At 44.9% G+C, this 12,509-nt stretch overlaps 1 protein-coding gene across 14 annotated transcripts in view; it reads left to right on the top strand.

Moving 5' to 3' along the window:
• Positions 1–2,880: 2,880 nt before the first annotated feature.
• Positions 2,881–12,509, top strand: part of STXBP5 (syntaxin binding protein 5) — a 235,009-nt gene continuing 225,380 nt past the window's right edge. For 13 of the 14 annotated variants that reach the window (XM_053291414.1, XM_053291434.1, XM_053291466.1 and 10 more), the window contains exons 1-2: positions 4,140–4,351; positions 5,959–6,056. In XM_053291414.1, coding sequence (XP_053147389.1) covers positions 4,196–4,351; positions 5,959–6,056 — 254 coding nt within the window. In that variant the 5' untranslated portion in view covers positions 4,140–4,195. Of the gene's footprint in view, positions 4,352–5,958; positions 6,057–12,509 lie in introns of all 14 variants that reach the window. The other variant, XM_053291487.1, reaches the window with a different exon arrangement.

Consider the following 12,509-nt stretch of genomic DNA (forward strand, 5'->3'; position numbering starts at 1 on the left):
CCAGCAGGTTCCCAAAAGGCCCCAGGGACATTCCCCCCACCATTCAATTGCAGCTACACCCCTGCTTATATTAGCTTTGTTTGAAATTGGTACCTACCTAACATGAATATTAACATCTGTCCTATCTTGACTGCACATTTGATTTTGCTTTCAAATTCTCATCTGAGTTAATAGTATCCACACATGGCACAAAAAGCATGAGAGATAGACTCAAATGCACTTCATCCTATGCATGCTCACTAAGAAATAGGTTTCACTGGCTGACATCGTGACTAACAAAGCACAGGTGCATCTGAAAAGTTCAACTAACTCAGTTCCACTGCTAACTCATCAGTGGGGGCAAATGTCAACAACCTCCCCTTCCCCAGGAAGTACTTATGCCACCCCTTAATATGTACTGGATTGTTGTGCAGCTCTACAGAGGGCTTCTGGGAGAGGAAAGTTCAACACAATAGTACCAGTGCAGTCTTAATCGGGAACACTTCAGAAGTACTGGTACTACACCTGTGAATCTGCCATTGAATTGGTGCTTTTAAAGTCAGGATTAGTGATGTGCGAACCAGCTCAAATTTGAGCTGGCTTACACTCGAACCAGTTTGGTTTGAGTGGCTCAGCCTTGAACCAAACTGGAACTGAACCGAACAGGCCAATTCAAACCCATTTCAGGGCCCTACCAGCAAAGGGGAATCCAATGAGGATTCCTCTTGGGCAGCGAGAGTAGGGGGCTTCTTAAATTGTTAAAAAAATAATTATAATCATCTGAAAGTACTCACTATTGCCACCACTGGCGGCCATGGGGGGACGGCAGGTCCCACAACCCCCGCTGGCCTTGCCCCCAGTGATTCAGGCCTTTGCACATGGGCAGAGTCCTTTTTTAAAACCTCTGTACACTGGCTGCTTGCATGACCTGGGTCGTGATCCTGAAAATGCAAATGGCCAGTGCACATGCACAGAGGTTTTAAAAACCGCACATGTGCAAAGGCCTGAAAAGGGTCAAAGAAGGCCCAAACTGGGCCAAAACCAGGCCAGAGTCAGCCCTAGACACTGTGGGAGGAGACCGGCTGCCCTCACCGCCCACGGCCACCGCCAATAATGAGTACTTTCAGCTGATTTTAATTCTTTAAAAAACAATTTAAGAAGCCCTCCCGCTCCCACTGCCCATTTACCAGTAAAGGGAATTCCTCACTGGATTCTGCATTGCCGGTAGGGCTCCGAACCAGGCCCAAACCAATTATAATTCAAACTGAACCAGATCCTGGTCCGGGGGGGGGGGGGGGGGCTAAACCAAACCGGTTTGAAGCCAGTTCAGATTTGAACTGAGCTGGGAAAACCGATTTTGTGCACATCCCTAGTCAGGATCTTGAGTCAGGTTTATCCACAGGTAGGTAAGTATGAACATAGGACTGCAGCTTTAATGGCACAGATGAACAAATCTCAAGACTCTTTTTGTGCAACTTAAATAACAAATCTCACTGAATCACCTGTATAGAAGTATCTAATGCAGTTCAAAGCAAGCCTCATTATTTAGTTTTCTAGCCTATACATTTTCTTTCTTTCTACTTTATTGTACATTTTATAGTTGCTTTCATCTGGAGGGGGGACTACTCCAAGCACTCACGAACTGGTGTATTTGATTTAAAATTTACATAACTCAAGCAACCCTTCATACATGCTTGTCCCAAGGGGAGCCAAACCTTTTGACCAGACATTGGAAGCATTGACATAAAACACCACAGGATGAGAATTTTTTTATTATCAATGTCTCCTTCTCTAGCACTTATTAACGTACAAAGTGTTACACAACGACTATCTCAACTTCCCTCATATTTAGGCTTCAAGGAGACAATGATTTGCTCAAGGTCACTCAGTAAGCTTCTAGCTGAAGGCGTTTCAAACCTAGGTCTCTCACATCCAGGACCTCTGCCTCACACAGTCTTTGGTTCTGCTTTTACTACAGTAGGACTCCATCCATAAAAAACAATCTCCTGGCGTCAGAATCACAGCTTAGCCTTCACCGCTTCCTGCAGGAGGCTGTTCTTTTACCCTTCCATGCTAGAGATATCGTTCAGAAGAACATCCCAAGACTGACGTCCCTTAAAACAAACAAACCCTCTACTATTTTCACTGTTTTATTACTTCTCGCTACTAGAGTTTCTCCCAGACCGGCGCTTGAGCTGTAGAAATCTAAAGCATGCACAGCAGTAACGGGGGGGATGGGGAGGGGGAGAAGGAAAAAAGCCAAGCCACCACCAGACCCCAAGCCAAGCTGTATACTATACTGCACAGGGTATGAGGCAACACTCCTCTGTGTTAATTGTTCTGACTGTGCGATATCCCTGGTCTGCCTTGCAGGGATCACCCCAAAGGCCATGACAGTTTCGCAGTCATTGGCGGCGTGGTGGGGGAACCTGGACTCCAAAGCGCTGAGTCAGCTCATCTAAGCGCTGGGGTCAGGGGGATATGCCGAAATGCCTTTAGGTTATCAGTACCTGACTAAATTTCCCAAATTGCCCCCTTTTTGAGGGCCGGTGGTTACGTGTACCCCATCCTATGCACGCTCACTTGGTAGTAAGTCAGACTGTGTTCAGTGGGACAGGTCAGTGTGTATAAATATTGCAGCCTTGTCTTGATGCCGCCACCCAGAGGGAGCTGAGAGGCTGGTTTGGCCCCGACTACCACCACGCGTGCAGCCGGGTCCCATGCACGGATAATCGTGAGTCCTGCTGAATTTTGTGGGGCTCACGCCCAAGTGATTGTGCACACAGGGGCTGCCGCCCGCAAACCCCTTCCTCTGCCGAAGAGGACCAGCGTTAGGGAGCAAAAAAGGCAGCGACATCCGGGTGCTCTTGGAGGCCTTTGAGCGCGCATGCTCCGCGATATTCGCTTCTGCTTTGCCACCACCAGCTGCTGCCACAGTAGTGGTGGAGGACGAGGCACAGCGTTGCTCCTGCTGCTTTTTCCACGGCGAGGGCTGCGCTTCCGCCTTGCCAGGCGTGGAGGCAATAGGCAGGGCAGGGAGGAGGCACGGAAGCCGCTGTAGCCTTGCAAGAGGATGGTTGTGGGGGCGTGTGACAGCCGGCGGCACCACCACCATCTCCACCAAGCGCCGCTGGTGACACTCCCGGGGCAGCAGGAGTCGCACTGAGGGGGAGCGCTGCTGACGAAGAGGAGGAGGCGGAGGGAAGGCCAGCGACCGTCGGCAGGCGGGAGTTGCAGCCGCGTCTGAGAGGGGAGCACGGAGGGGGGACGCCGGGGGGCACATGGCGGGATGACAGCGGCTGCCGCCGTTGCTGCTCCCGCTATGCGAGGCTGGCAGGAGAGAAAAGGGGTGGGGAGCTGAGGCTATCGGCGCTGTCACTTTCTGGCTTCGCAGCCGCACGAGCAAAGGGGAGGCGAAGGAAAAAAGGGCAGGCACGGACTCGGCTCCCTTGCTGGAGAGACGCACAGGCACAGCAGGAGAGGGAAGGGCCTGCCTGAGCCAGTGGCGAGGAAGGCCCAGCTAGGACTTGGACGAGGTGGCCCGAAGCCTCCCCGCAGGAGCCTTCAGGAAGAAAGGAGGAGGGGGGGGGCTGGTGGTGGCGGCGGCGTGTTGGTTGTGGAGAGGGAGGAGGACGCCGCCGTTTCCCGGCTTGGCTTGCCTGTGTGAGTGTGTGTGTGTGACTGTGCGCGTCTGGAGGAAGCCCTGCTGCTGCTGCTGCGCTAATCTCGCACTACATTTATTTACTTCTTGCTCCCTCCCTCCTCTCCCTTCCTGTCAGCCGCTTTCCTCTTCCTCGACCGGGTCCGCTCCCTCCCCCTACCTGGTAAGGGTGTCTGCTCGGCTCTGCTCTCCCCCCCCGCCCCCCGCCGCCACTCCATTCCTCGGTCATTTGTGTCTGAGCTTGGGAAGGCGCTTCTTCGCCCCCCCGCTCCCTTCTGTTTACATGGATATGATGATGGCTATGATGGTGGTTATTATTCCTGGATGAAGGGGAAGGGAAGAGGCTTCTCTTTGTTTTCTCCCCGTCGGGACCAGTAGTCCTGCCAGCCAGCCTGCTTCTTTCCTGCCTCGCCTCTGCTATGGTTTCTGCGAGGTGTGTGTGATAAGGCGGGAGTAGGAACCACGGCAAGAGGGGGGTTGGGAGGGGGAGGAGGAGGAGGAGGAGGAGGAGGGAGAGGAGGGGGGAGAAGAACAGGGTGCGCCGCCGAAGAGACCATGAGGAAATTTAACATCAGGAAGGTGCTGGACGGCCTGACAGCGGGCTCGTCCTCCTCTTCTTCGGCTTCCTCCTCCTCGCAACAACAGCAGACTGCAACCCGGGAGAACGACGTCCAGGAGACCCTACAGTCCGAGCACTTCCAGCTCTGCAAGGTGAATGCTGCAGCCGTTGACAGCCGGTTGGGAAGGAATGGGGGGGCTGGGGAAGAGGAGGAGGAGGAGGATGTAGCCATGATGGGTTCTGCAGGCTCTGGACTTCGACGTTTTTTAAAGCTGTCAATTTACATTAGCCAAAGAGAGAGAGAGATAAACGGAGGGGGGCGTTGATGACGCTATGATGGACTCTAAGCTTCTATTTAGAAACGTCTTTTTGTTCTCCCCCAATGGCAATTTCCCTCTGCAATTTAGGCGATTCCTAAAATGCACACGTATATTTGAAATGCTGCTTGGTTGAGCGGGGGGGGGGGCGGGGGGGAGAAAAACATCGAATGGGTGCATCAGTGCTTCGTTGCTGTTGAACACCGATAGAATGTACTTTTTAGAGGAGGAGGAGGAGGAGACAGCACCAAATTCGCTGCATTATTGGCAGTACAGGCTTTGCATAGGCATTTATCAGGCTTCAGCAAATTCAGTTCACTTCCATAGACATTGGGGGAGACCTTTACAATTTTTGTACAGGGTTGATGGGTGAGTGAGTGAAAGAGTTAATATTTCTGTTCAGATGAGGTACAGTAAATATAGTTGCGAAAGGATGATGCAGCAAATTAATTCACCAGCTGTGCCAAGTTGAAATATTAAAAAAGTGAATGTTAATATGAATCTCTACCTTTTACAACACCTGTGGCCTAAACTGCTGTTCCTTGGGTTGCTTGTTGATTTAATGCTTTTTCTAAATAACTGGCAGGGATAGAAAGTGTGAACCAGAAGATTTTTTTTAAAAGTGTCAAAAGAGTGTTATGTGTATTGAACTCTTCCCCACCCCCATCACTTTACACCAGTTAGAGCAACTGAAAGTTCAGGTGGATGCTTAAATTTCATTAAAATAAGCCTGTGCATAGAGTGTTTCTTTCTATTTCCCTCTGAAATGAGACACATTTATTCCTGTTCTTCCCCCCCCCCCCAAGTAGAGGGGGGTATACTTCTCAAGCCAAAATTTGGTGAATAGTTTTTTTCTAATTAAATTCAGGTTTTACAATAAGACGGGCTGCTGTTGTGGTTCAGTATTGTAGAAGTGTACAATGTATAATAGACTTATTGAGAGCTACCATGGAATAGCAGGTTTATGTCATTCAATGTCCCTTCAGAGAAATAGCTATGGCTCTCTGAAGAGCCATTTTAATCATTAGTGGTCATTTAATTTACAAGACTAGCTGCATCCTCGTATTTCCCAGGAACTGTCTCAGATTTTAATTCAGATGTCCTGACAACAGCTCTTTATGAAAAGAGTTACAGATTAGGCTAAGCATACAGTAAAGGTGAGAGGTGAATGGGTGGATTATTTGGTCTGAATATGCACCAGTAAGGATCAAATTACGAATTTATTTAGCATCTCCATTTTTGGTGAGGTTTGAATAAATTTTGCACCCAGCCTTTTCCCCTCAAATAATTTCCAGTTAAAGAGCCATTTAGATGAATCTACTCTCTTAAATACTTGTGGTTCCTTAATTAAAATGAAATCACTTCTTCCTAATATGTTATTTTGATCTTTATTTCACATCTGCTGCTTGATCCACCACTGCTTCACTGCTCTGACTTGCCAGACTGTACGCCATGGTTTCCCCTATCAGCCTTCGGCCTTGGCTTTTGATCCTGTTCAGAAGATACTGGGTATTGGGACTCAGACTGGAGCTTTAAGACTGTATCCTTTTTATGTTTTAAAAAAGAAATCACTAAGAAGATTGTCTTTGCCCCACTATGTAATACTGGAATTACTGTGACAAAGCACTCTGCAAATCAGGTATGCATTTGAATGGGGGAAGGGAAAAGAATGTTCCTTTGCATATACTCTTATCTACATTTCTGTATCTGATGTGAATGTACTGGAACCTATACATGATAAGATGTTCTGGGAATGTATCCTGGTTATTTTTATATTAGCTGCATAAACTAATTGCCTCTCTGGTCTAGGATGCTCTGGGGGGCACATGATGCAGAGTGGTTAATTTCTTATTTTATAAACTGGAAAACCTGATTAAAGATGTTGGGTCTATTGCTTATAATGCTATAATTGTGTTTCGGTTTTGGTTTCCGAACAAAAAAATGATGTTCCCAGTGTAGAATCCTGTTCAGCAATGATTTCTTTACAATGTGTCACTGGGAATGTAGTTCAGATTCTTGTGTTTAGTGTTTGGGAGATAAGTTTCTAATTTACTACTATAGATTGTTAACGGATGTTATTCCTTACAAGTGAGTACTTCTCCTCCACCCGCCCATGTTTCTTGCTGCTATTTTTCTGTAAATGAAGTGATACCATGTCTGTTGTGTTTAAACCTCAAAATTGACATACATCAAGTCCAGGGTTTTCATATACATGTTTAATTTTTTTAATGTCAAAATAATATGAATTGTTTATTTATTTATCAGATTTGTACACCGCCCCAAACTCTCATCTCTGGGCAGTTTACAATAACATAAAACCAGTTAAAAACATATACAAAAACTTAAAAACAATGTTACAATTTAAAAATAACCAGAAATTAAAACCCAAAAATATTAGCAAGCTGAGAAAGCTTGAGAGAAAAGATGGGTTTTCAGGTGTTTTTTGAAAATTGCCAGAGATGGGGAGGATCGTGTCTCAGCAGGGAGCGCATTCCATAATCTTGGGGCAGCGACCCAAGAAGGCCCGTCTCTGTGTAGCCACCAAACGAGTTGGCGGTAGCTGGAGATGGACCAGTAATTGAATTTGAGAGAATACAAATATTCAGAAAATAAAACAATTGTATATACTTGATGGTTCTGCTATCAGTATTGATGGAATATACATTTTTAAAAGTCTGAAGTCATAAAAATAATAGTGGCATGTAGCATATTTATGTGTTCATTTATGTTAAATTAAGGGATTATGGCTGTACAATAACTGGCTGTACAATTTATTCTCTAAGTAGAAAAAAACTGAGTTATAGAAAAGTAGCTAGATTGTATGTGAGTGGTGTAGACAGCTGTTTTATAAGTGATGGCGTTTGATCAGTAGGAGCTTTCACTGAGGTATAAGCAAAAGTAGTTAATTTGGGGATAAAGTAAATTTAGAAGAGTAAATATGCACAAATGGTCTTTTCTGTTGGAGCAACACCTGAAATTAATGATGGCTGCAGTCCTATGGACACTTGAGAGCAAGCCCCTTGTAACCAAGATTTGCTTTTGAGTAAACATGGATAGGATCAGACAGCACAGCTAGTGGGAGAATCTAAAGTATTCCTGGTTCATCCTGAGGCTTGATTTCATTTGCCAATTCAGGTTCCAAATATTGAAACATATTTCACAAACATAATCATTCAGTTTTCATAATGTGTGATAAGTACTCCTTGTTTACTGTGGTAGGAGTTGCCTTTGGCTAACAAAGGAGAGTAGTTGCTGCTAGAGTTGGAAAGAGGGGATTCTCGGATGTTGTTGACTACAACTCCCAGCATTCCCAGCTGCACTGGCCATTGGTCAGGGATTATGGGAGTTGTAGTCAACAATGGCCTGGGAACTCCTGTAACAGAGAACACATTATGTGGAAGTTGATGCTTAGCATGGGTCAAAGCAAGTAGTAAAAGTGCTTTATAAAGGAGTCCTCCTTGGCATTGTTTCTGGTAGAAAAAAGTCACCTCTAACTAAGCATTTTGGTTTGCTGTACAAGTGAGTGCTTGTAGACTCAAATGCAGGAGTTTCATAAGATTTGGTGAGGATCAGCCCTTGGAGGAAAAAATGTGTGGACAGCCCAACCAACTTGCTAGCAGTTCTATAACTGGGCCCTGAACTATATTTCCTTGATGAAAGACTTGGTCTTCAAATGTTGGTCACATCTATTCTCTGTGCCCCTTGATGAAACTGCAAACAGTAATTCTGGAACTGACCATTGGCAGGCATTGACAGCTTTTAGTAGTACCTAAGATCAGGGGTGAAACAAGGCTGGAGTGGGCCCAGAGACAAAATTTTAAAATGGGCCATACACACACACACACACACACACACACACACACACACACACACTTCACAATATATAGTCATGTAACTTGCCTCTGGGGTGGCCCTCGAGGCATGGGGGCCCCCAGGCAGCTGCCTCCCCTTGCCTAATCGTAGTTACGCCCCTGCCTAAGATTGAATCAGTGCCTATGGTGATCTGTCCTTCTAGTGACTGGGGAGGGAGGAACTGTGCTGATGAACAATATGGATACTTACAGAGATATTAAATACTATTGCTGTCACATCTGTAGAGAAAATGGTTTTGGATCTTGAACTGGGTACCTTTCATGTGTTTCATAGCATGTCTACACAGACTGATATTTACTGTGCTAATCCATGATTAATCCATGGTTTCCCTGACTTAGCATTATTAACATGAGCCTCGGAGTGTGCATACTCCTTCCCTTCCCTTTGCATGCAAAGGGAGGGGGGAAAACAGCTTCTGTTCATGATTTAAAACAAGCCAGGAAATTCCAGTTTGTTCTAACCACAGTTTAACAAGACAGAATATGTAAACCAGGATTAGATATCCTGGCTTGTTAACAAACTGTGATTAGAACAAACCAGGATTTGCTGGGTTGAGTCTACAAGCACTCATTTCCAATGTATACCAGGACACTTAGGGAGATTATTCTACCTCTCTTTATGCATAAAACAGTGAACAGAAATTTCCTCTGCTCTTGTGAAGCTGGGGGGCAGGTGCAAGCTTGTGGCTTGTTCTTGTACTGCTCAACCAAGGTTTGATGTTATCTGGGCGCTCGCTCTCTTCCTTGCTGTTTTAGCTGTCGTCTAAACCAGGAGGAGGCTGCACTGCAGAGTAGACATCTGTCTAGACCCAGCCTGGGTACCCAACCTGGGTTCCTCCTGATGCTGCTGAACTACAACCCCCAGCCAAAATAAATTGTAGCTGAGGATGATAGGAGTTGTAGTTCAGCGACATCTGGAGCAACCCAGGTTGGGAACCACTGACTTCCTGTTGAATTCTATGCAGGAGTACATTAGGGAAATCTGGGCTTGGAATGGTTGTTTCCTTCATCTTCCCAGTTCTCCAGCACTATTCCCTCTAACAGGGATTCCAGATGTTGTTCACTACGACTCCCAGCATCCCCAGTTGCAGTGGCCTTTGGCTGGCAGTTATGGGAGTTGTAGTCAACAATATCTGGGAATCCCTGTTTAAGGGAACACTGTTCCCCAATGCAAGGGAGGAGGAAGAGTGAAAAACAACTCAAGTCTAGGAAGATGTTTTGAAGCTAGGAAAGAGAAGTGCAGATTCCTCCTACTCTAAAGCCAAACCAGCGGCGTAGCTGGGGGAGAGGGGGCCCGTGTTCATCCCTCTCTCTGGCAACCCCCCAGAGTGAGGGAGATAATGAAGGAAATAGGGAGGGATGGAGCTGGAGGGCCCTTGGGAGCTGGGGGCCCATGTTCTTTGAACCCTTTCGCTCAATTATAGCTACGCCCCTGAGCCAAACCTAAAGGCAAGGAAACTATCAAAATGACTCTGATGCCTGGTACTCATGTGTACCCACTCATCTGCCTGCGCTTGTTGCAGCAGCCTACCGTCCCAGAATGGTGTCAAATTATGACTCTGAAAAGGCTAGTTTCTTAAATGCAACTTGCTTTATTTGCTAGCATTAACCATTGTAACAACAACAAAAAAAAACCCCTTCCTTCTGCACATCACTGCTGTCTTTTGCTAGTCGAACTGTTCTTACTGATAATTAAAATAATAAAATCTGTCTATTTCTCTTGTGCCTTTTTGTGTAGCTATTAATCCTTTCTGTCTGTAGCTATTAATCCATTCCTTTGAAATACATCACATCAGAGAATACCAAAACTCTGTGTTTCAAACGAATGTTCTCTTAACATTCCCGTGGTTATAAGAGCTAGGTGTCCTCAGCCACTTGTGATAGCAGACGCACAGCACATGAGTGGATTGTGGCATTTTATCCTTCTGAATTATAGCTTCACAATTCACCTTGAGCTTAGGTGATTTGTTTTACTGGAATGCTATGATGTGCTGATTTTGGTTCTAACGGATGCCATCTCCTGCAGAATAGACTGATCAGTGCTTGTTGATCTCCATGTTTAGAGAGTTCCTTTCTAGCCATGTGTTGTAGAAATCTTAGGATTTCGGTACCTCTGAAGAGAGAGAGTTGTTAGACTTGGTCTCCAAGGGAAATTAGCTGAGATGATGGTTTTGTTGTCTTGTAGTGTCTGGGCTAGAATTTAAAACGACTTCAATTTCAGTCATGATTGTTTCAAGCTCTTTGAATGACTGAGCTGCTTTTCCTATTGTTCATTTAATTGTTTAAGTGGGCTTAAACAAGTCTTTCCCTAAATTTTCTCCACTAGGCTTCTTGCTTAGTGAATGTCTCTAGGTCATCTATTTTTCTCTAAAGAAATCTCAAGTTGTGCTTATCTGTTTGTGACCAGAGGGGTGTTGAATCTTGATCAGCTTTTCTAAAGGTTTTGGCATTATATGGATGTCCAACTTTGCATAATTTACTTCTTGTGCACAGTACTTGTACTCTGTACTTTGATCTGAGACAAGTTCTAAATTAATTACTGTAGTCACAGTGCATGTATGTGTACTTTCCCCAGTGAGTTCTCTGCCTTTTGGGTCAGTAAAGTTTCCTTCAGTCACTTTTTAAAGGGTGATGATTCCAGTTTGGGTAATCAAACAACTAACTCTTTCCTTCATTTTGCTGGATACTGTTGTCATACTATACAATTGTGAATTGCTGCTTTTTTGCCACCTTCCCTTTATAATCCAGAATGCATGATGTTATATCTCTTAATTTGGCATGCATTAATTTTTGCTGTTGGTATTCTATCTGAAGTTTGACTTCATGCCTTGGTGGTAGTATCTAGGGTAGTTGCTATTTCAAACTGATTTTAGATTTTTGTAGTTTTCTCTACCTCCATCAGCAGCTGAGTTTTAGTCTTTCATTATAAGGGGAGATCCAAGTCTTCAGCTGTTTTGATTCTAAAATAAGGGTTTCTGTTGGACTTCTCCCTATTGAATATTTTGAGTTCTGTGCACATTCTCACAAGGTCTCTGTCTACCAATACAAAGCATAGTATTCACTTTCAAAATATGATAGAATCAGGTTGTTGTTTTTAACAAAAGCTGGCATTTTTTTCAGGTTCTCTGTATTTTGCCTTCTGGTAGGGAGATCATCTGGGTTGCCATTTCCTGCAACAGGAACCAGTTTAAAAGATCATTTAAACCAGGGCATCCCACCTGATTGGGAGCCCCTGTACTTCCCCATGCTGCAGCCATGCTGTTTGTTCCCCATCTGAGGATTGTCAGCTTGAAGTTGACATGTCGTCAGTGATATGTCCACTGCAGATGGGGAGGAGGAGGGTGAAGACTCTCTTTCTCTGCTCCGGATTGGCTGGCTATGTGCTGAAGCTCCCCATACCCCTCCCCTCAGCCTGACTGACAGGCTTAAAAAAATTAGCACTGAGTACTCTGTTAGTTAATAGCTCAGAAGTTAATAGAAGAAGTAATCTTGACCGATTAATTTCAGTAGGAGTACTCATGAGTAACTTTGGATGTAGTTACTGGAGAAGCCTATCTTGTAACTGTAGCATTTAAATTTGCATGTGCACACACACAATCTCGGTGGGGTGCTGGAGATGATGATTTGTGACGGAAGGGGTACACTTGTTTAACTTGGGTGTTTCCAACCTGTTTTTAACTACCAAGGGCTGCTTTAACCTGGCAGTAATATGAATGCAGTGAAGGGCAATTGTATCAGTCCATATACAGTATTCATCATCTTGCATTTCTAGCACAACATTTTATCAATCTTGCTTCAATGATTAATTCAAGTTATAGAAGAACCATTCGCTATTTAGTAGAGCTGCTCTTGATTTGGAGTTGTCTAAACTCATACCCATGTCTTCATAGACAACTGCACTATGAATTTTCTTGTTGGTATCACAGAACATATTTATTTTGTTTGTTTATCATATTTTTATACTGCCTGATACGTACATCTCTAGGCAGTGTACAAAATTTAGAAACCTATGCAGTGGTACTTTTGGCAGTGGTCCTATTGAAGTTCCCAGAATATATGCTCTGATCAGTTTATGCAAATGTATGTTTGTGATCTCCAGACACCATTGGTTCCACTTGTGC

The sequence above is a fragment of the Hemicordylus capensis genome, chromosome 1, assembly GCF_027244095.1.
Source record: "Hemicordylus capensis ecotype Gifberg chromosome 1, rHemCap1.1.pri, whole genome shotgun sequence".
NCBI lineage: Eukaryota > Metazoa > Chordata > Lepidosauria > Squamata > Cordylidae > Hemicordylus > Hemicordylus capensis.